At 37.6% G+C, this 23,787-nt stretch overlaps 2 protein-coding genes across 4 annotated transcripts in view; one reads left to right on the top strand and one right to left on the bottom strand.

The window, feature by feature from the left end:
* Positions 1-727: 727 nt before the first annotated feature.
* clic5b (chloride intracellular channel 5b) lies at positions 728-11,988 on the bottom strand. The gene is made up of 6 exons (XM_058379765.1): positions 11,320-11,988; positions 3,066-3,175; positions 2,794-2,919; positions 1,781-1,887; positions 1,396-1,577; positions 728-1,229 (listed from the first exon to the last, which is right to left on the bottom strand). Exons 1-6 carry the CDS (start codon positions 11,890-11,892, stop codon positions 1,065-1,067), a joined length of 1,263 nt encoding a protein of 420 aa, XP_058235748.1. The 5' UTR covers positions 11,893-11,988; the 3' UTR covers positions 728-1,064.
* Positions 11,989-16,235: 4,247 nt separating this feature from the next.
* The window catches only part of mark3b (MAP/microtubule affinity-regulating kinase 3b), a 47,334-nt gene continuing 39,782 nt past the window's right edge, over positions 16,236-23,787 (top strand). The window contains exon 1 of one of the 3 annotated variants that reach the window (XM_058379056.1): positions 16,236-16,935. In XM_058379056.1, the coding sequence (XP_058235039.1) occupies positions 16,885-16,935 (51 nt within the window). In that variant the 5' untranslated portion in view covers positions 16,236-16,884. The remainder of the gene's footprint in view (positions 16,936-23,787) is intronic. The other 2 variants (XM_058379054.1, XM_058379055.1) reach the window with 2 other exon arrangements.

The raw sequence follows: 23,787 nt of genomic DNA on the forward strand, positions 1-23,787 counted from the left end.
GACCTGTAAAAATATTATTTTATTCGTAGAGGTTCATGCAGGATAGGCCTCTCTGGCGCCACACTCCCCTTTCATATCAAATGTTTGTCCAAGCCACACAAGAGCAGCGAGCTCCATGAGGACCTATCAAGTCTGTGGAGCTGTGTGCTATTTCAGCAGAGCTGTGAGTGGAGGAAAGCTGGAGAAAAGCCCGACTACACTGCTTCACTTGATTTACCAGCGTTACGGCATGTCATGAATCGTCTTTGCCACACGATTCAAAACACGAATTACAAATCAATCAGAAATCATTTTCGGTCAAGACTAAATCTTTTGAAAACTGACAAAAAAGATAAGTAAAATGTTAACACATTAATAAAATGCAAAAAGTTGTCAGAAAAGTGAGAGGATGGTTTTTTTTTTAAATCAAAATAAAATATATACTTTAAATCAAATCGTTCTTTAATATTTATGCTGGTCATATTTGTATGCACATATCCTAAAGAACTTAACCTAATGATTTAGAGGAATTACTGACATATTTATTTTCACCTTATACCCACTGCTCATTAGTTCTTTTTTTTTTTAACAAACCTTTAAGCACAGTTTGTATATTCCTATTAAATCTTTTTCTACGTTAAGACAATCCTGAAAAATGATCAAAATTCTGCCATCAAATTAGAAACCAGAATTTACAAATGAATAGATCCTTTCTAGTTTTAAATGTTAAACATAATGTATATGCATGTCATTGACAAATAATATCTTTATTACACGACAACAATCTGTTTAAATAGAAGGTATGCAGCAAATAGCTGACAAAAAAACTTGTGGAAAACAATTCATCTAGCCTGGACAGATCACAGTTTAGACACAATCACTACAGGGGAATGAGACTTCTCTGGCCTGCACTGAGTCATCATATTTCTTTATTTAGTGTTGCAGAACAGAATTCTGGCTAACCAGAGCGGTTTCATTGCAAGATCTGTTTTCAATGATACAAAACTAAATTCTATAAAACCAGTACAGTCTATTTCTGACTGCACCTATAAAGTCTAATTGCTCTGATAGTTGTGCCACAAGCTTTATTTCACCAGCCTTTTGGCTACATCCAGGTAGGCCAGTTCGATCTCTTTTTCTGCAGGACAGGTGTTGGTGAACTCATCTCGAGCGTAGGCACTGTTCAGGTAGCGCCACACTCCTGTCATATCAGCAGGAATATCGTAGTTGCGATACTTCTTGGCCACAACCTGTAAGAAGCCAGAACAACGGGAAATGTTCAGACCTCAAGCGTTTGAAGCAAATGTCAAACATCAGCTTGCACAGTTCTTTTAACTTTGTTTGATTTTCTAAATCTGTCGCACTATTTGCTGTTAAAATATCGTACGCTTATGTACATGGCTGTGAGCAGCTCACCTTGACTATGAAGAGTTTTGGCAGGAGATTGCAGTCTGCCAGAGTGAGTTCGTTGCCATCCAGGAACTTGCGGTTTGAGCTTTTCTCTTCCTCCATGCTGTCTGCGTCTATCTCCTCAGGCAGCGGGCTGTTCAGGTAGTCGTCCAGCTTCTTTATGGCTTTTGTCAGATTTTTCTCCAACCCTGCCGCAATCCATATCACATACATAAATCACTCGAATTGCAACCTGCTTACGGATAATTATCCATCATTAATATACCTGTTGAAGTTGCAGAAAGAACAATATTCATATCATTTTTAAATATGGCTAGACTTTTGGCAGACTGGTGTCTATAATATACTACATCCATTCAGAAAATCAAGTGATCTGGTTTGACATGTCTACCTCCATTGGCTTCTGGCCTTGAGTTTTTGATGTAAGCTGAGAACTTTGCAAATATGTCAATCCCTGCTGTGTTGGACTCCCTGTGCTTGGCTGCCAGCTTGGGGTATCTGAGGCACACAGAAAACAGAAATATAGCATTTTCTACTTCCTTTAGGCAAATACCAAATCGGTGTCATTTAATAATACCTGTGACAGATTTCAAAACATAAACATAAAGCTCAGTATTCCAGACAGAAGGCTTTATGTATTGCAATCAGCACGAAAGAGTGTATCCTTGTACTATAGCCAAGAAGGAATTCGTTTCAAAATTTCAAACCATAATTGCATGATTGCTGATTAGGATAGGACTAACCCAATAAAAACACACATAGCTGTCAAAGAAGGGTGAAAAGATGACCATTAAATCAACTTTTATTTATTTACAAATAAACACTGAGTTGTCAGTGATTAATTTGTTGAAGATGTATGAACCTACATCTGTGAAAAAGAAAGTACACACCTTGAATTCTATGGTTTTACATATCTGGATATAAAAATAAATTCTAAAGGTAAATACAACCTCAGATATACAACACATAGCATATTACATTTCTCCACAATGATGTTGATGCTTATAAAGTCATACAGAAAACGATTACTTGAAGTTATTGCTGCTAAAGATGGTTCTACAAGCTACTGAATCGTGGGATTTACACAGGGTTTCTCCATTTTTGACTTTGTTAAATAAATAATGAAATAATCACATGGTGTAATATGTCATATGCTGTTATTCATCTGAATTTGTATTTATCTAATTTCAAGACCTGCTTTCAATCTTTTTTAATTTCAGGACCAGATGATTTTTTTTATACGTAAAACTATAAAATTTAAGAGGCTGTACTTTCTTTTTCATAATAACTGTACTTGCAGCCTCATCACTGTGCAAAACAATTTCAAGAGTGTTTAAACCCAATCTCGCCTCTCAAAAGCACTTCTATATTTTACCCAAGTCTACAAAACGTCTAGTGACTTACTTGGGTGGTGCTAACACTTCTTCTAAAAACTCCTCAATTTTGTTGATGTCTGTCTTGACCTCACCATTGTACGTGAGAAAAGGAGGGTGTGTGCCTGGAGCCAGGTTATGCAGGTCGGCTGGCTTCCTAAACAAAATCACATATGATATGGCAAAATAAATGTACAATACAGTACAATATTTTTCATTACCAGAAACTGAAAATCAGGACTGTGTGTGTGTCACAAAAAGCTTTATTTTAAACATGCAAGCTGGCAAGAGATGAATTTTCACCTCTTCAGGTCCACAGTGGTGACGTTGAAGACAACTCCTTTGAGCCAGAGGATCATGAAGAGGCGTTGAGAAAATGGGCAATTCCCAATGCTCTCCCCATCACTCCCAGCCTGTAAACCACACAACATTGAGAAATGACTCTCTCTCATGTGACACAGCCTTAACTCATTTACTTAGTGACCACAGACTTTGCTGAACTGTGGTCAGACAAGCCATTTTTACTGTAGATGCTTTGCAGAAACCACAAATATGCCACGAATATCAAAGATCAGCAAAGGTTAATACAACACCCTGTAGTTTGTGATGTCCCCAGTGTGCTAAAAAAGAAACTTCTCTACATTTTATCTGGTGAAAAGGAAAATCTACAGGCAAAGCAAAAAAGTACAACAGCACCACCTATTGGATTCATTACATATCTGATATTTAGCTTATTCATGCAACTGTTTAGCTAATTCATAACTGTTGGTGTCATACTGGGAAAAGTTGCATAATCACAATAAAACCCACTGGGGCTTAATACTTTCTTCTCAAGCAAATCTGCTAAATCTGGCATATTTAAATGGTATCTAAGAGATATATATTCTAAGGCTATGCATTTAATTTATTATAATATATTTATTATAATTTATGTCTAGCAAGCTTAAACCTGAACTATCAAGAGCCCTTAAACATGTTCAAACAGTATGTATAAATTATTAGGTACAATATTTACTAATGTGCATTATTTTGGGAAGATTCCGCAGTAGACTCCTAAATATATCCCACAATGCATCACAAGAGATTAGTGTCCAAAGCATAAAGAATGCCCCTAATGCACTGATAAAGGAAATAAAGAATAGGCTGCAGATTAAGGATATTTTTTTATTATTTTATGGCTCTCATTATAGTATTGTATTTTAGGTATCATGTATAATAGCCATGTGATATGACAACATCTAGGATCCTTAAGACTAATATCTAATACATTGTGCATAAGGAAGAAATAGAGGCGCAGCCTAGTGACCAAACTGACACTCCAGTACAGTATCTATGCGGAGAGATCAGGTGTCTAAACATGGCTGCATGAGTAGCACTAGATTAGCTATAGGAAGTCTACCATGTGACCCTGCACAAAAAAAATATGCTCTGCATTTTCTTCTAACTACAGTCAAAGAAGGCTTATGTGAAATATTTAATTTAATTCTGTATGCATTCAGGCACGCAACAGATTCCAGTCATTGCACTGCTTTATCTTTAACATTATACCTAAACCCTACACTGTTGCATACAAATGAATCAAAATCCAGATGCTCAACTAGCTAAACAAGACATCATGCTTTATAATCATCTTCACACCCTGAATAAGCAGCATATTAAATAAAACAAGAATATAAAGTATCAAATCATACTGCAGCTTGCTGTGAAGCCAACAACAGCTCTATCAGGAGGGACAGAAATAGGTGTGCAGCTTGGATAAGGGAGGAGTTCTTTTTACATCATGGAGTCTGTGATGCACCTGGGAGAAGTAAAAGTCAGACACGCTCCATTTTGATTTTAAACGCTCGTGTGGGAACATGAAGATTCTGCAGAAAACAAAGGTACTTCAAGTGTGTGTGTGTTTGTGTGTGTGTGTGTGTGTTTCTTGGAGAGAACACCATGTTAGCAAGTATAAGACTGTTTCCTCTGCATCAGCACCTCATTAGTTGTTTGCTTCTCCAGCTGCTCCTCTCTCTGAGGAGTTTTAAGGCTGGAATATCACAAGCCTAAAACCTGATTTAATCTTCAGCATAGATATATTAGAGCTCATCAACAAATATATATATATATATATATATATATATATATATATATATATATATATATATATATCCCAGGCTTTTAAACATATACAACTATATGAAATACTGTCTATATGTAGTTAATAATCTAATTGGATACTTCATGCATGGAGATGTAGTGCTGTAACGTTAGAACGTTAGAGTAACTATTGCATTACACAGATGCAAGAAAACAAAAACTGTAGTAAACTGTTTTTCTACAACCTCCCTTCATTTTTCCATGTCCCTTCTATCTCTTACCTTGACAAACAATTCAAGATCAGGCTCCCGGCCCCCTCCTTTTGACACTGGATCGGTCATTGTACAGGTAGTTTTTCTGGATCTGAGTTCAGTCCAAAAACAGAGCGATGCAAAGACTTGTTGCTCACATCTTCCCACTTTGTGTTAGCAATCCTAGCAGTGCTCCTGCTGTTCTATAGTAAACTTCTGTGCCTTTCAGCAAGTATGATTAGCTTCTCTGTCAGCCAAGCAGGAATGCAGAGAAGAGTGTAATAGTAAAAGGTGTGCAGCTTTGCCAGGGGAGGAGCTCTGGCCCTGATTCACCCCATGTCAGGCACCTGGGTCCGACAGCAGCTGGGAGAAAACAGCACCTCTGGAGCGCTTCATGCGAGATCAGACTGATGCTTTTTAGCAGGCTTTGATAGTGATTAAGTTCTGGAAATGTCAGAAATCTCTCAAGTGGATAACAGATTACAAAAGTGCTTTATAGATAAAAACAGTTTGAAATAAATTTTTCTGTCATTATTCCTGAAGTTCTACGAATGTTCCAGACTACCAGTGCAGTTTTTTGTACGATGTAATATACCTTCTAACACACAACATTCAGCCATGGCCTAGAAACCAAGAGTAGAGGAATTGGCTTCATCAATATTTAATACAACTGGACACATGCAGCACTCTGACGTGCAACGATAGGTTATATTTGATCAGCCTTGGAAGCCCAGGGGAACAAGATTCCTGCTTAAATATTTGATGATTTAGCATTTGGTTTTAGCACCAGACTAGTCTTTCAGGGTTTTATGAATAGTCTATATGGGGCCATGTAGATTTGATCTGGGGTCAAAGGAGATCAGTTATATCTATATTCATGTCCTAGCAATACTTGTGTGAATCCCAGATTAAGTTAATTAACTGTCATGTCTAATTTCTATTAGATACACTGTTTTGAATACCAGCACACTTTGGACAAACAGTATATCAGGTTACTGATGTTGCTCTTCTATCTGTAACTAGCAAATGTTACACCCGTGTCTTCAACTGCCATGATCCTCAACTAGCAACTTTATCACATGACTTCCAGTCAGGTTCCTTTTCCTTTTCACCTTAATACTAATGGAAATAATCTGTTTGTAATCACATTATTTCTTTTAAATATCCTGGACTCTTTGCTAGTGCAAAGGCTCACTCCAGATATATGTCCTGAAAACTGACTGCATCACTTTTTCTGAGTATTGCCTAGCACTTTGGTTAGCAGATGGAACTCAATGATTCTATCTGTCTGGGGCTAAAAAGGCCACTCGATGTACCTCCAAGTGTACAATTCAACAAATATGGTCGAACAAACAATGATCTAATATGGTGAGTACATGTTTTACAATTTCACTAAAAACACTCAAAATTCCTGTCATGGTTAAACACATTTTTAGCACAATATTTCGCCAAATGCTCTTCAGGAATAGCACAAATCCCCACAACCATGCCTCAAAACCTAGTTGAAAGCCTTCTGAAAAAGGCAGAGGTTACTATATCGACAAAGGGGGACTTCATCTTGAATGGTGCTTCCAAAGAAGCACATATGGGTGTGATGGTCAGGTGTCCACAAACGTTTGCCCATATAGTGTATCAACACTGGGGCAGCCAGAAAGTTTATAAATGCCTATAGTTCATTTCAGTAATCCTGTTCATCCAGTAAAGGACCCCAGGTACTGCTCAAAAGTTTGGGATCACTCAAAAATTTTATTGTTTTCCAAGGAAACACACATGAAATTAGTCTGAATAGAAAATATAGCAAAAGAACAGGACATGCCGATATGTCAGAGTTAGAAATAATGATTCTGATGAACTTCAAACTTTGCCTTCATCAAAAAAAAAAAAAAACACATTTTGCAGCAATTACAGCCTGGGCATTCTAGCTATCAATTTTTCAAGATAATCTGATGAGATTTCACCCCATGCTTCCTGGAGCATCTCCCACAAGATGGATTGGCTGATGGAGTCTTCCTCCGTAGCTGAAATCAAGCTGAAATATGCAAGTGATCCCAAACTTTTGAGCAGTAGTGTACATTTATGGTGTTTATTCTGTACTATGCTCTATTCGTTTCCCCTCAAAGACTGTTACATGCTTTTTGAATATAAAGATGTCACACAAAAGGATTCTTAGATCCTTATCCCTACAGTTAATTAATTTTATATTGGTAAAACAATTTGGCTATTTGTTATTCTTTACTATTGTAGAATTGTATAAATGTGCAGGATGAACAGCTTTCTGAAAGAATAGCTACAGAAAGAATACTGAAACTACACTGAGTGGTTTAGGCAGTAAAACTGAAATTCCTCACAGTAAGGAACTTGAACTTTACTACTGGCAATATGGGGAAAACACCTTTTTATACAGCGTGGTAGTAAACTGTTAATGAACACTTATACTGATAATGTGACGTGTAAAACCAGTTGAAATTAATATTATATACAGTATCCCTCACAGAGTGAGGACAGTATTTGGCCTATTAATGTAATGAGAAGAAAGAAAGAAAGAAAGAAAGAAAGAAAGAAAGAAAGAAAGAAAGAAAGAAAGAAAGAAAGAAAGAAAGAAAGAAAGAAAGAAAGAAAGAAAGAAAGAAAGAAAGGGATGGTGGGATGGTGTTCGGGAGGGAAGATGGGAGGCATATGGGGAGGGCAGGCGTGAGGGAAGAAGGAAGGAAGGAAGGAAACATGCAGAAAGAAAGAAAGAAAGAAAGAAAGAAGGAAGGAAGGAAGGAAGGAAGGAAGGAAGGAAGGAGGGACCTTCTGCTCCTTCTGATTTAACACTGAGACTGGATTTCTGAAGCACTAAATTACAGATATACACAGATAGTGGCACTGCATCACACTCCCTAACCGTATGTTAAAACACCAAGATTCCAAGATTCTTTAGCACAATATCTCAAAAAAGAGTGTCTGAATGTTTGTAGGATTTATATGAAAATATTGTACCAGCAGATAAACAGGTTAGAGAGATAACAAGAAGAAGTAGACTTGCTAAATAAATCCCCATAAACACTGCTGGCATCAAGCTCCCCTTGTTTGCTTTCTGTTTCCCCCTTAAATTATGGTTCAGTATGGTTTATCTAATGCTGCCTCCTAGTGTACAACCCATGTTACATGCAAGTAAGGCAGATACGCATGTGGCCATCCCATAACGCCCTGATTTACTCACAAATAAGTGGTTGCAGAAGTATTGACCAGCCATAATCCATCCTGCTGTCTTGTTTTTTCTGCACCTGAACTCAATTTTCACCATTCACTGATATATAAAAGCAATGTTGTGAATTGGCCTTTAGTTTCCACAATTATTTGTTCTTATTTCTCAGGGTTAAAAAGAATGTGGTTGTGGTTGTGTGCGGTTGTGTGTGGTTATTATATGGGTGAAGTGTCCTATTTGTGAGGTACGGTTACATTAGAGAAGTACATCTACTAAACCAGGACACTTTTAATGCTACTCTTCAGGTGCCATGTTTTTGCTTGTATACTAAAAGTGGGGCTCAGAAAAAGATGACATGCATTTTTTTTTTGACCAAAATCCGTTATAATGTCTCACTGGAGCACTGGATTTTAAATGCAACATCCTCTTTTGTGCTCTCCCGCCCACAACAATTAACATAAACATGAATAACCTGAATTCCACCAAAATAAATAAATAAATAAATAAAAATTGTTTGTAGCCAATATTGCCAATTAATCTTAATTTCTATTTTACATCTATCTATCTATCTATCTATCTATCTATCTATCTATCTATCTATCTATCTATCTATCTTTTGCTGATACATTTTTGCAGGCACAATGGTACCTTTTCTTCTCACTTTTGAATGTAGGGAGGCTCTGATAAGAAAGTGCAAACCTTAAATCCTGAAATTCCAAGGTCCTGTCAGCGGTTTCAAAATTCCTCACTCTCAACTACATTCCCTTCTTATTAGTTTTGCTGTAGTTACTGATTAATTTAACACAGTTACAAAATCATATGAATTGCCACCGGTTGAAGTGAGTTCAAAGTATTACAAAAATAAAATACACTCCGTATAAGCTAAAACACAAAATTAGTATGAAATGACACATTTGTCCTGTATTGCTAATCATTCACAGATGTGCCAAATCCCTCATGCTTGATGAACTTGAACTGCACTACTGAACAACCTTTAAACTCCTTTTATAATGAGATCTGCCACATGATGGAAACACTGGGCATATCAGTAATAGCAGTCAGCAAAGATTTAGATTAGATAGGCCATGTTTATATATATCTATATTCTATTTCTATCTATCTATCTATCTATCTATCTATCTATCTATCTATCTATCTATCTATCTATCTATCTATCTATCTATCTATCCATGGAGAAACACTGTCAGTTCACTATGCACTGTCAGCTATATATAACAAATTAAAATGACAATGAAAGCTTCTTGACTTGATCTATCTATCTATCTATCTATCTATCTATCTATCTATCTATCTATCTATCTATCTATCTATCTATCTATCTAACTAGAGAGAGAGAGAGAGAGAGAGAGAGAGACATACTGATATAATGGTTATTATAGGTTGCCTATCATTTGCAAATGACGTTGATTTGGTGATTATTCATATGTACATGCAAATACTCATGACTATATAAGTATATACAATGGATATATAAATAACACTTATGATATCAAACAGCACCACCTTCACTATCATTAAGTCATTTTACCATACTATATAAACATTATAATGGAACGGATAAACAGCAGTCCATGAATCCTGGCTTGAAAGCGCTTCAGTATTCTTCATTAAATGTTGAAAAAGATAATCATCATAATAGAATGGGTCATTTTTTTTGGTCTGAGCAAAAGTCAACAGCACAATAAATATAAAATAATGAAACCGCTTGCAATCTGTTATTTTGTAACACGGCTGAAAACTCACGCCCTGTGAAGAAACCGTCCATGACAGCTTTTCTTTTATTACTGTGAGCTATGGTGATCATAAACCACTGTGTTGAAGTTTAAGTGGTTGTAAAATGAGACATTGTCATTTGTGTTCAATTATATATACGATATAAAGTTGTAATGTAAAGTTATCTCTAAAAACATATACAACCAAACACGCTGTTTTAACACATTCGAATTGCCGCAAATACAATTGCTTCTGTGCAAAATGAAAAAAAAAAAAAATGGTACAAATTCTTTAGTAATTCTTTAGTATAACTTAATCTAAGACCTTCCATACACACACCCTACTCTTGTCAATCACTGTTGCTCAATCAGCAAAGTGACCCCTTTGCGTACTGAGATTATAGTGCCCCTTCTATCAAAAAGTAAAGAGAACACACGGGCTCATTTGCACACGCAGGTTCAGTCTGGTTTCCATGACTGTACTGTTACCTGGTGAATGATTAAACAGCACTGCTATGCCCTGATGAAACTATGACCAGAATTCTGATACAGAAACAGATGTGTGATTTTGACCAATATTTTACACCATGCCTACACATAATAGTACACTGAACCAGCGGTGGGTCATTTTGAGCATTACCAGCTTCAATCAGTGTCTGAAAACCAACAGCTTTGAATAATCTGACTTCAGGAAAGCAGTAGTTAATGATTGAGAAAGTTGACTGATTGACTGGGATTCTTCTTGCTATATTTCCGTTGTGTTCTGGATGTTTCTTATCTACACTCTACGCCGTATATACTCATTAACTATCACTTGAAGTATCAAAGTCAAGGACTTATATTCCGGGCCATGTTTTATGTTTAATTTCTGTATAGTGATCGTCTGTCTTTATTAAGCTATTTCAGGCTGTAATAGAGATGATTTAGGAAGTGCCATTGAATGGTGGACTTAATCTAAAATGGTTCAAGTCCAAGTGATGGTTATCATTTTCATGCAACCACACCTACATGACCTTCAGTCAGCAAGTTAAGGCCGAAAGGTCTTTATGGGTGACATTAGCCCCTATTTCTGAAGAAGAAGAAGAAGAAGAAGAAGAAGTAGAAGAAAAAGAAGACTTTAGCACTGCTGCATGATCACATAGTTTTCTACTAGATTTCTAAGATCTGTTTGCACAAAGTTTTGCACACATTCAAAATAACCTCCCAAAGATCATTTGAATCATATACCAACAAAAGAGTCATATGAGGAACCGACTCTTGTTCTGAGAGTGTATACTAATGTATATTTAATATCTGGCTCCCACCTTAACAAAGAGCGCAACGTCAGGCTGACTGGGATCCACGGGTTTCTCCTCATCTTCAACACTGCTGTTTTGCACTGGTTTGAGACTGTAGTCCACCACTTCTTCCTCTGTTTCTGCGGCTCTGCCCTTCGGCAGTGAGAAAGCCATCATCATCCCATCCTCAGCGTTGTCTTCGTACGCGTCTTCCTGAAGCTGTTCTCCATCACACGGCTCTTCACAGTGGCGCTCAGTGGACGACGAGCGTCTGGACGACACTTCTTTTTCTTCTTCTTCTTCATTTTCCCCTGCTGGAACCTCATACAAACCTACACCGTTTTGAGCTTCAGTCTGGATTTCCTCTGCCTCCTCAGATGCTATGTTAGTGTTCATGTATTCCGGAGAGAAACTTCTTCCTGACTTGTTCTGCGCGTCAATCTCGCTGTAAATCGGCTCTGTGGCTGGTGCGCTGTTTTCCGCAAACGCGCTTTGGTTCTCATACTTGGGTTCCTTTTGAGCAGAGACGTCCGGCTCGTCAAATGGCTTTTCATACAAGTTCTCCTCGTCTATTTTCTCATATATATTCTCGTCTGCCATGTTGCTTTAAGTCTGCGAAGTTGGGCTGAAGCGCCAGAAACGCGCACCTGCTGCTGAGGGGACTGGACAGGAGTGCGGTGGCGCGCCTGGGCAGCTAACAAGCCGCAACGAACTTTGCTCTATGGCCGTGTCATTTAAAGGGCTGAATATCAAACAGCTCTCTGTTGCCTCATATCGTGCACTATGTAGGGCGTAGAAATCATTATTTACTACTCTATATAGTGCGTCTATATAGGGGACTATGGAGCATTATGGGATTCAATGAATGTGAGCAAACAAGAGGAACTCCTGCTTGGTGTTTATAGGATGCTGGAGCTATTTATAGGGCTTTTTCTTACAGTGTGTCTTTGTATACAACTTCATTTGAGAGAATCACTACAATTTTGAGTATTCAGGCCTCTCAGTGGTTTTTGGTGTTATAAGGAGGATTTCCCTACATGAAAGCGTTCTCTGAATAGTTTGAACTAAAATCGTTATTTGTAAGCACCTTACTATAGTTCCTACATAAAATCTTCAATGGCTCAACCTGAAAACTGCAAGGTCAATTCACTTTATTTTTCTTAGATTTCATGCAACTGATTAAATAAAATCCCCTGCATATGCTGCATTTCTAATCAGTATAATCAAGTGTTGATTATCTAAATATGAAGGGAAAAAAGATATTCTGAAGTATCATGACTCAGGATCAACTTTTTGAATAAGATGTTCGGTCATTTGGGATTGGTTTAGGCTTTTACTTTAATCTACAATTGCATTTTTCATACTGTATTTATTAGATAGATGTTTATAGCATCCTTATTATTGTAGAATCCTTATTATTGACATCCATGGATCACATTTCAATAACAAAATTTATATAAGAATAAGAAGAACAATTTACTTCCAGTCCAAATATATATAATTAATTAATTAATTAATTATATATATTTATATATATATATATATATATATATATATATATATATATATATATATATATATATATATATATATTAATTAATTAATTAATTAATAAACAAACAAACAAACAAACAAACAAACAAACACTACATATAACTATGGAAGTTCATTTTCCCCCTAATGATGGTACTTTTTCAAAGTGTAATTATTTATGTAAATAAGGTTTTGTCAAATTAAATATGTGAAAATTGTATATAACCAAAGAATGAATGAAAGTGTTCAGAACTATTTTAAAATGAAAGTTTTATTTCCCTGTGAGCATACACTCCAGGAAAATACTTTCACAGAACAATTTGTTAGAATATTATTTGTTTCCTGTTATTTAAATAATAAGTCATTTTTAGCCTAATAAAAATCCAACCTTAATAATAATAATAAAAAAGAATAGATAGATAGAAGTCTTTATTTGTCACATATACATTAGAGCACAGTGAAATTCTTTCTTCACATATCCCATCTTTGGAAGTTGGGGTCAGCATACAGGGTCAGCTATAATACAGTGATTGTTAAAGGCCTTGCTCAAGGGCCCAACAGTGGCAACTTGCGCCCCCAATAAATCCAATATAATATGCAACAATAATGAACATTCTGGGAAATTTCTCTGAATTAAGGATAGAATCAGAATCTGAATTCAATCAATTCTCACTGAACATCTGACACATACAAAGAATTATAATAATCAGACCAGAAACGTCCACAGACTATTAACAATATTCAAGAAAATAGAAATATAAAATTATATGAAATAGAACCATAGATTAAATAATTGATAAAAAAGAAATTGTGAAGGTATCCAGGAAATGAAGAAGTGAAAATATATACATGCAGGATCTAAATAAACAGAAATAAAATAACTGCTGTTTACTGTGTGTTATAGAATTATGTAAACATTGTATTTAGCCGCAGAGGCGCATTGTACAGCATAAAAGTTATAAATGTGGCTCATGAATGCAAGTGCTAAAAACAAACAAATAAATAAATAAATAGAAATGTGAAAATTATTGATACAAAATTATTGATAAATACTTTTCTCTACCTGTAGTGTCATTGTCTTAGAATCTGTGTGGTACAATAGAGGGGGGAACACACACTAAGGGAAAAATACAATATGAAGCATGAAGCATTAGATATTACCACAATTTCTGAAATGTCTCTGTTGGTTTCTAGCACAGGACTGTGTTTTATATCATACAAAGTGTTTGGCCTTAATATAAAACAGTTTGCCATTTTTATGTCTTTCCATTTTTTACACCATGCAAAAGAAATGAAGAAGGCTGAACAATAGCAAAAAATATTCGTAATAATAAAATAAAATAAAAATGTTTTCAGCCACTAGAGGGGGGTAGAGAGCCATGAATAACTTCATTTACTTGAACAACAAAAAAACTATGTGGAAATTATAATCATTTTGGAAATCATTATTTGATCATTTTACTGCTGTATAAAAAATGTTATATATAAAGTGCATGGTTTCTCTCGAAGGTGAAGTGAGGTTTCTCTCGAAGGTGAGGTTTTATAGCTTGTTTGTTTCAACCAAGTATCACATAAAGCCCCATTTTTAAACATGCATGCAGCTCCAACATTTCTAAACAGATTACACTTTATTTTGCTAATGCAGCAACTATAACTCACTTAATTGCAGTTTTCTGTATACGCAATTTGTCCTCCAGATGATGTGACAGAAAAGGTGACAGATGTGTGAAGCCACATGTGCAATAGCAGCTTCCTGGGATACTACAATTAAAAGATTATGTGTGGATATTTACAACATACTGGCCAAGAAATTTGTCATTTTAAACCAATATGTAAAGATTATTTTACAAGAATATGTAAAGCTTGTTTACCAAAAATTTAAGGATATATATTTGTTTCCAATACAGTTGGGTGTTTTCTTGTCTTTTCTTGATGACTACTCAACCACACAGGAAGTGAGGTTCATTTTTTTCTCGTGAGAAAGCAAATCTCTCTCTCTCTCTCTCTCTCTCTCTCTCTCACTCACTTGTTGATGGTAGATCTTTATATGTACATGTATAACTTGCCATACACCACATAATAGTAAAGGCCATGGTGTTGCTATGCAATTTAATATAGTACGATGCCACAATATAATCGGTACTGATAAAACACAGGCAAAATATGAATGTTAACCATTTTATACTGACTATTCAATAGAATAGCAGAAGCATCCTCCAGGTTTTTAGACACAAGCTAATTACTGTATGTGTAGGGCAAGGATTTATTTGCCAAAAATGTCTTTCTTGGCATGAGAAAATGAACGGCAACATAACATTGGCTTTATAGTTGCAATTTCTAACAAGCGGGACAGGAAATCTTGTTTCAAGGGTGTTTTTCACATGTGGCCACACCCTTGTCAGCTGTGGAACCCTGTGAGTGTCAGATACTTGTTAAGAATTATTCACTGCAATCTCACAATATATATTAAGTCTTCAGATCATCAAGTCATAAAACATCATTTATGACATATCACAATATCCACCCAAGCATAAGACAATAGAAAAGCTGTTCTCACATGGCATCTGTGATGCAGCACAGTTTAGTCATGAGCACTCAAAAGACCCCCAAATGGTTCCCTAGTTCCTGTAAAGGAGTATGGTCAGGTAGGAAATATTTCTGTTCTGCAGAATTCCCATAGCTATGAATAACAGGGAATGCGTTGAAATTCAGATTATTTGGAAATCATAAAAGGATAATAAAAGGAAGATGGGTGGGATATAGAAGGTAGCAGGTGAACATTTTATCCTCACAGTTGATGTGTTAGAAGCAGGAAAAATGGGCAAGTGTAAGGATTTGAGTGAGTTTGACAAGGGCCAAATTGTGATGGCTAGACGTCTGGATAAGAGCATCTCCAAAACTGCAGCTCATGTGGGGTGTTCCCGGTCTGCAGTGGTCAGTATCTATCAAAAGCGGACCAAGGAAGGAATAGTGATGAACCGGCAACAGGGTCATGGGTCGCCAAGGCTCAATGATGCATGTAGGGAGAAAAGGCTGGCCCGTGTGATCCGATCCAACAGACGAGCTACTGTTACTCAAACTGCTGAAGAAGTTAATGCTGGTTCTGATAGAAAGGTGTCAGAATACACAGTGCATGACGGGTCAGGGCTGTTTTGGTAGCAACAGGGGGACCAACACAACATTAGGCAGGTGGTCATAATGTTATGCATGGTTGGTGTAATATATATATACACACACATACACATATATAAATATAAATATATATATAGGTGAAAGGTAGCTGCTTTTTGTCTGTCCATATAATCACCCTAGCAACACCAAACAGCCCTCGCGCTGCCGGAGCGCCAATCAGCTTTAAAGCCGCCTCTTTCATCACTTCCTCCGGCAGCACTGGGCTCGGCTTAGCGCTGTTTAGCAAATACGCGGCCATCTTGGATTCATCAGCCTAGCTACAGGCAACCCTTAGTTTCTGGGATGGGTGGAACTGAAGCAAAACTTGGGGATTCCAGAGCGTGATTTTTCCAGAAATAGGGTGGCGTCGCTATTCAGATCCTGGACATTTTGCAGGAACTTCACTTAACTTCCCAAATCGTCAGCAGGCCTTTGTAAGCGATTATAAGCTGAAGTCCCCTCCTCCTTCTCGTCTGAACGCCGTGTGCAGTTCGGTGGGCCTGTTTCAACTGTATGGGCTTGGTTTCATTAACAACTTTTGATCTGACAGCGTGTGGTCACTTTCTAAGCCACTCGGACACCTTTGGCGTACGGTTATGGTGGACGCATGCTCAACACTGCAGAAGTTTGTGTTCTGTGCCACCGGTTGGACATCCAGCGCTGTGTGGTGTAATGCGGCTCGATAAATGACTTTATTAATCCGGAGTGGCGGCGTCTTCCGGCGTTTGTTGTGCTGAAAGTTCGTCTTCGGATCGCAGTTGAAGCTGGTCTCTTCCATGGTCTGCATCAGCTGTCGGAAAGCTGCTTTCCACTCTTCCTTTGGACCGAGGCGCTGCGAGTAGACACACTTGGAAAGGAGAAGCACTTTGGAGCTCGAGACGCGTTAAAATGTCAACGAGAACACCACTACCTACAGTCAATGAGCGCGACACGGAAAATGTAAGTATATCGATGGATCGTTGTCACTGATTTTCTTTTGTCTCACAGTCAATAATGCGTAAGGATGAAACTTTTTTTGGGGGACACACTTTTATTAACTTCGTATTTCCTCAGATGGTTGTTTTAGTGCCACTGAACAAGGCGCACAGGGCGCGTGCTGAGGAAGTTCCCGTGCGACTGTTCCACTAGCTGAGTTTTTTAATGTTCATTAAGTCATATTGACACAAAAAGCCATTGTATGAGCCTTACAGAGTCACCAGGTCCCAGAAATCCCATCTTTGACGTTACAGTGTAGCAAATATTGAGATTGTCCTCCTCTAAATGTATCCCAAGTTTTAAAATAATACTTGGGATTGAAGATCTGTAAGAAAGTCAGTGATGTCCTATGTACCTTCATATTGGGAAGGCTTTTTTTTACATTGCATTTGAAACATTATTATATCATCAAATTACAGTGCATCGTCATGAATCGACCTCATGAGTCTCGGAGTAGACCACAGAGACCTGGGGTGTGAGGCTGGAATACACCCCAAATGATACACCTGTCCACTGCAGACCATCAGTCATTCACAGCTAGGGAATTTCAGCATAGTCAGTGCTCATGCATGTTTATGGGAGGTGAGATGAACCTGAGAACATGGTCACAGGGGGGACATGCTCAGAAAATCTCGTAAACCAAGCTTAGGATTGAACCAGAGACCCTGGAGCTGTGAGGTGGCTACCTGATGTACCACTATGCTCCCTAAAATAAACACGTTGTGGAAATTTCACCGTCACATCCACATGTGCTTTTTGTAACATCTCAGTTCAGATTGCGTTAAAATAAATAACCTCTACAACTAGAAATTGACGTGTGGATGTGGGGATTTACTCATTAAGAGCATTAGTGAGATTCGGTACTGATGTTGTGACAGGAGCTCTGAGGGGTAGGTGGCCTTCCAGGTCATTTCAGATGTGTTCAGTGGTGTTGAGGTCAGTTCCACTCCAGCCTTGGCGAACCATGGTCTCCACTGAGCGCACTTTGTGCACAGGGACATTGTCATGGTGGAACAGGTTTGACCCTGTTAGTTCCACTGAAGGGAAATTTTAACTCTACACCATACAAAGACTTTCTATACAACAATTCAGGGAAGAAACACCTATTGCTGTGATAGCCAGGTGTGTGTACATATATAGTTCTTTACATTTCCTCAAAATCTGTGTTAAGAAAAGGAATACTATAGGTACATTTGTCCTAATGACTTGTCAGACTTGTACGTTATGAAGTCTGTAATAATGTCCATAAATTCTTTGGAGGTTGAAAGTGAGAATCTAGTTATGTTTGATGTCCTGGGATCCTAAAAATGATGTCCTGGGACACTAAACATTATTTTTAAAAGAAAACCCAGTGGTCGCAAAAGTACATTTGTACTTTCATTGTCAAATAGAGACGGGGAATTAAGACAAGAAAAAGAAAAATGAACTCCAAGACAGACTTTTGCTGCTCTGACATGGTGTGAGGATCACTGTGATGAAAGAATATGTGCAAGTCTACGCAGCGTGGTGGTTCCTCTGAAGGCTGATGGAGCGTGTAAGTGTTAATAGCCAGCTGTTGGCTCTACGGAGCGAGGAGCACCTCAGCCCTCCCCTCTCTCACAAAAATCTAAGGATAGGGTGCAGACATGAGCATCAGTCCGTGTGTGTGTGTGTATCGATGAGCAGCCAGCGTCCCCAAAAACGAAGCGCTCGCCTGTTTGGATGCCATAATTAATGCTAACATGAAGGGCTCGCATTCGGTCAAGAGACACCGCATTACCATAGTAAGTTTTTATTTGGGTGTTCTTTTACTCTGAAGTAATCAAGGACAAATGTCTAGGGATTTAATTCTGTGCCAGGTTTGAAGCAGTAGACGAGTGCAAGCTTTAGTGTTTATAATTTCATCGTAAAGAGAATTGCAGTAAACTCAGAGTGCAGGGATTATTAGTATAAAAGCTTTTTAATAGACTGGAACATGCAGCATTTCAGGCGTAAATGAAATGGCTCTTTTTTTCTGTTTTTATTAGTTAAGGTCAGGCTAGAAAGTAGGACTGTGTTTAAGTGATGTATGTCATCTGAAAAGACTGTAGAAGGTTATATACTATAATGCATTTTCTGCTGTCCTACTTGGCTGTGTGCAGATTTTTTTTTATTCCTCTAATTTTGAATACTGGAAATGAGGGCTCCACAGAAATAGTAGCCACTGGAGCATTAGACTAGAGACTCGTTTCAGACGTAACCAAACGTGATAATGCTTAGACTAAGAATTAAAAATGTGTAGTACATATTTTAGGTGGAATATTTTGTAATACAGGTTTAGTATCCTGAATATAGAATATTCTCCGAATATCAAAATGATAGACGACGAAAATAAAGTATCGTCCTCACGATAAGTAATATTTGGACACGCTTTATCTGACAAATGTCTCCCAATTTAACATGAGCTTCAGGTCTGTTCCTGCAGGACTGCCATTAAAACCATTCGCATAAACGTCCTCACACCGATCATTCCTGTTCACATTGCCCTCTTTCCTGCTCAGAAAAACATGAGCAGACTCGTGTTTTGGTGCAATTGGTGGATATTTCATGGCATTGTAGACACGTGTCAGGATTGGTTCATCATCCTAATAAACACCGCCAGTATTTTCTTTCCTTAAATGTGGATAATGGAAAATACTGGCAAGCATTTATACCACAGTGCTGCTGAATTCTGGTTGTTCAGATGTTGTTCATGTTATTGAGCTTGTTTCAGTAAGATGTCGTTTCTATAGCTAATTCACAGGGACTTGTGTGATGGATGCACGACATAATGTAAACCTTATAATAAACAGATTTAATTGTATTATTTAACAAGACAAGCATAACATTTATGGAAGGAATCTACAGTGTCAGTGCTTTTCCATCACAGGAATTGTATTTGGGTTGGTGTTAGTAACTTACCCAGAAAGTGATGGAACCTTTATAGATGCTATAATGAAAGTGATGACTTGTTTAAGAGATTTAACAAACGGATAAGAAGTATGACTCCAGTTAAAAAAATAAATCTAAATGCTGTGGTATTAACGGAATATAACAATTAAACAAATTAATGTTGCGTTTTGTTCCTTCCTGATATGATATAATTAGTCTAAGTAGGGCTGAATGGTTACGTAGCCTCTTCAGGGTCAACATGCTGGAAAATTCTCCCTGAAGATGATGTGGTGGTGTTGAGATCATCTATCCAGCTATATGGAATCTAAAATTCTTAGCGAAATGAGATTTATTTTGCCTTCAACGTAAACACATTACCTCTTCCAGTCAGGACACGATCACAGCGACTAACGTTGCTCACAGGGATGCATGCAATGTCTTGTCACAAGTATTATTTTCATATTTCTTACCTCATCTTTATGGTTATTTTAAACTTATGCTTGTCAGCTCCCTTTTACCGTGGCCATGTGTTTCTGTCAGCCTTCATCAGATATTACTCAGCTGGCTGCCTAAACGATTTATGTGCTAATTTGGGCAGCTCTGTTCTAGATGGATTGGCATTGGTTTATCACAGGGAGATATGGTAGAGAAATCGTTGCCTGTTCGATTTTCTACCAGTTGTTTGACCCCAAGCCCTGCCACTGTCCTCAAATTATATTAAGCATATTATTAACTGTTGAAAAAGCAAGTATTGTGGTGATGTTTATCTTGTAGCTCATATCCCATAGCTTTGATTTATTTGCTTATTATTATGTTTACGTTTATTATGTTTTATATTGTCCCAGTGAAAGGAACCTGCAGTTATGGAGTTGGATGAAAAAATATTGGTGTATAGCTTAATGTTGTGGTTTTTGCCATTTCAGAAGAGTCTCTTTCTTTATTTTTAATCTAAACACAATGATCCATATTGAAGAAAACAAAAATGAGTTCTGCAAATCTATTACAGATCAAAACCAGAAATCTTTCATTAGTTAACTGTTCAGACCCTTTATTTGGTACAGTGTAGAATCATTTCTGTTACAGCTTTGAGTCGTCTTGGGAAAGTTTATCAGATTTGCATTTGGGTTTCTCCCATTCGTCCTGACCGATCCTCTCAACCTCAGCCAGATCCGATGGTGGGCATCTGGGAACTGCCATCTCCAGAGAGGTTACAGTCTGGGCTTTAGCTGGACCACTCAAGGGCATTTAGAAGCTTGTCACAGAGCAACTCCGGCGGTTTGTCTTTGCTGTACGCTTCAGTTTGTGGTCATACTGTAAGATGAACCTTCACCCCAGTCTGAGGTCATGTTTTCTTCAAGGACCTTTTCATTTTTGGTCTGCATTCATTCTATCCTCAGTCCTGATCAGTATTCCTGCCCATGCATACCACCACCACCATGCTTCACCAATGCAGGGGTGGTCTTAGCCACTTTATTAACCCAGAATGATCCATTTTATTGTCTCAGCAGGCCTGAGAATCATTTTTCCTCATCCTGTAAGTGTCTTTCTTAAGCCTTTTACTCAGGAGTGGTTTCTGTCTAATCACTTATCTTAATGTTGTGATTGATGGGGATAGCTGTCTTCCTAGAAGGTTCTGCCATCTTTGTAGAGGGCTTCACTTTTTGTTTTTTTGTTTTTTGTTTTTTTAAGCTGTCTCAATGTCTTAATGCAATTTTGAGTATCGCCAATGACACTACTTGTCACTTCAGTCTAAAAATGTCAACAAGCGGACAACACTCTGTTATTACCCCAAACTTCAAAACAGAAGTCGATGCCACTGGGAGAACATTTGTCACTGTTCAGTTAGTGCTGCTTTCATCACCTGAGTATTTTTCTATCAGCCTGCTTCGCTGTCGGAGATAAACTCATGAAACAAGCTGCTTACTTGATGTTCATAGCCCAGAGCATGTGAATATATTTACTGAGCAACCGCACACCTCTCCAATGAAGGCATAGACTGATGATGCTACCAGGATTCTGATCTGTAGGCTGTATCTGATGCTTCTGTTCTCTTAGAACAGTTCTCTTCTCTTCTCTCTGGCTCTGTTAAACTTCTATGTGCGACTTTTAAAGCTGTGCTTTCATTAACCTGGTATGGTGGATTGGCTTTTCAAATAATATTTGCAAGTGTAAATTCTCTCTGCAAAGCATTTCACAATACTGTTTCTCAAAGAAAGAGGAAGTCATGGCTGAAATCCAGGAAACAGCATGGCATAATTTGTTTAGCTCTAGTTTTGTTTACATCACTTTTCCTCTGTCAAGGCTTTGAGGTTTGTTTTTTTGTGAAGAACGGCGAATTAAACATATACAAAGAGAAACTTTAAAACAGGTTAGAAAAGATAATAATAGAGCACTTTTTCTGTGTGTTGAATTAGGAAGAAAATGTGATTTGCATGGTTGTAGTTTTTGGAAGCTTTCCATGGCAGCGTAGATTAGTTCAGCACATGACCAGTGGAAGAAATGTACTTTCAGGTGCAGGATTTTTTTTATTTAGACATTTTGCAAACGAAGCCGCAAAATCTCATTAGACTTTTATCCAGGGGATGGAATAATTGCTTTTTATGGTTTGCCCTTTGATAGATTTACATGTAGAACTTTTGTAGGGATTTATATTCTGCTTTTGAATTTCTGTTTTTTTTTTTACGAATAGTGAAATCTGTACTGATCACTTTATTTGTGTTAAAGCCTATTTAAAAGTTGATGCTGGGAGCAGTCGTGCGGTTTGGATTTCACTTGCTGAACATGCTGAGTTTCTGAGTAGGAATTTCAAGTCGAAGGGTTTTTACCTAGCTGGAGGACAAACATTCTGACTTATGAGCTATGACTATTAAATTTATTCGTGTAACAGACACTCTTGTTCAATGGGTTTGTTTTTTTTTTTGTTTTGTTTTTTGAACTTCCTGTGTAGATATTTCTTTACCTTTTATAAGCATCAAGTAGTAAACATATTGAGGTAAGATGCGTACGGAATTAAAGAATCGATCAGTCAAGAGATTCCCACCCCTGCTAACACGGCGCCATCTACATTTACGTTTGGCAGACGCCCTTATCCCGAGCGGCTTACATTTTATCTCATTTTTGAGAGGGGACTGAGCAATTTTGGGTTAAGGGCCTTGCTCACGGGTCCAGCAGTGGCAGCTTGATGGATGTGGGATTCAAACAACTTTCTAATCAGTGGTCCAACACCTTAACCACTTCCCCGCTTGACCTGAACGATATTTATATAAATAGAATATGATTGTGTTTTTGTTTGTGTGACCGGGTTTTATCATTTACATTGACGCTTCATCATATCGCTGAACGATCTGTCAGCACAGTGTCAGTCAACACCACAATTCCCTATTGATTTTTAAGTCTGGATTCACTGCCCTACTGTAAACAAGGACCTCTGCAGCTATTTGCACCAGAAACGTAAACCTTTTGTAGTCTGTTTTGTACACAATGGCCACAACGTTTGAGTTTAGCGAGTACTAAAAAACTGTTGTACTAAACAGTTCTTTTAACTTGCTGTCAATCTGTTCAAAATGTTCCTTGTGTTATAAATGCATTTTATTTTTGTGAGCAGTATAGTGATTTCTTTAAATGGGAAGAATTTTCTGTTGTCTGCTGCAATGGCAAATATGAACAGATGATAAGACAAACTACAAATATAAATCTTTAAAAATAAGCAGCATATCCACTTTCCTAGATCAAACAGAGATTACTGACAAGTTAGATGAAAAAGTACCATTAGGGAAATATTTCCTTCTGTTTTGTCAGCATACTGAGAAGCTGGTTAAGCTCGTAGCCACTTCGTTATCTTTCATTGCTCTGTTTTGTCACGAGTTGAGCAAGCACAAGAGATGGATCATTTCAGCTAGCACTTTACTGTACAGCACGATCTATTTG

This window comes from Hemibagrus wyckioides, linkage group LG25 (assembly GCF_019097595.1).
Source record: "Hemibagrus wyckioides isolate EC202008001 linkage group LG25, SWU_Hwy_1.0, whole genome shotgun sequence".
Lineage (NCBI taxonomy): Eukaryota > Metazoa > Chordata > Actinopteri > Siluriformes > Bagridae > Hemibagrus > Hemibagrus wyckioides.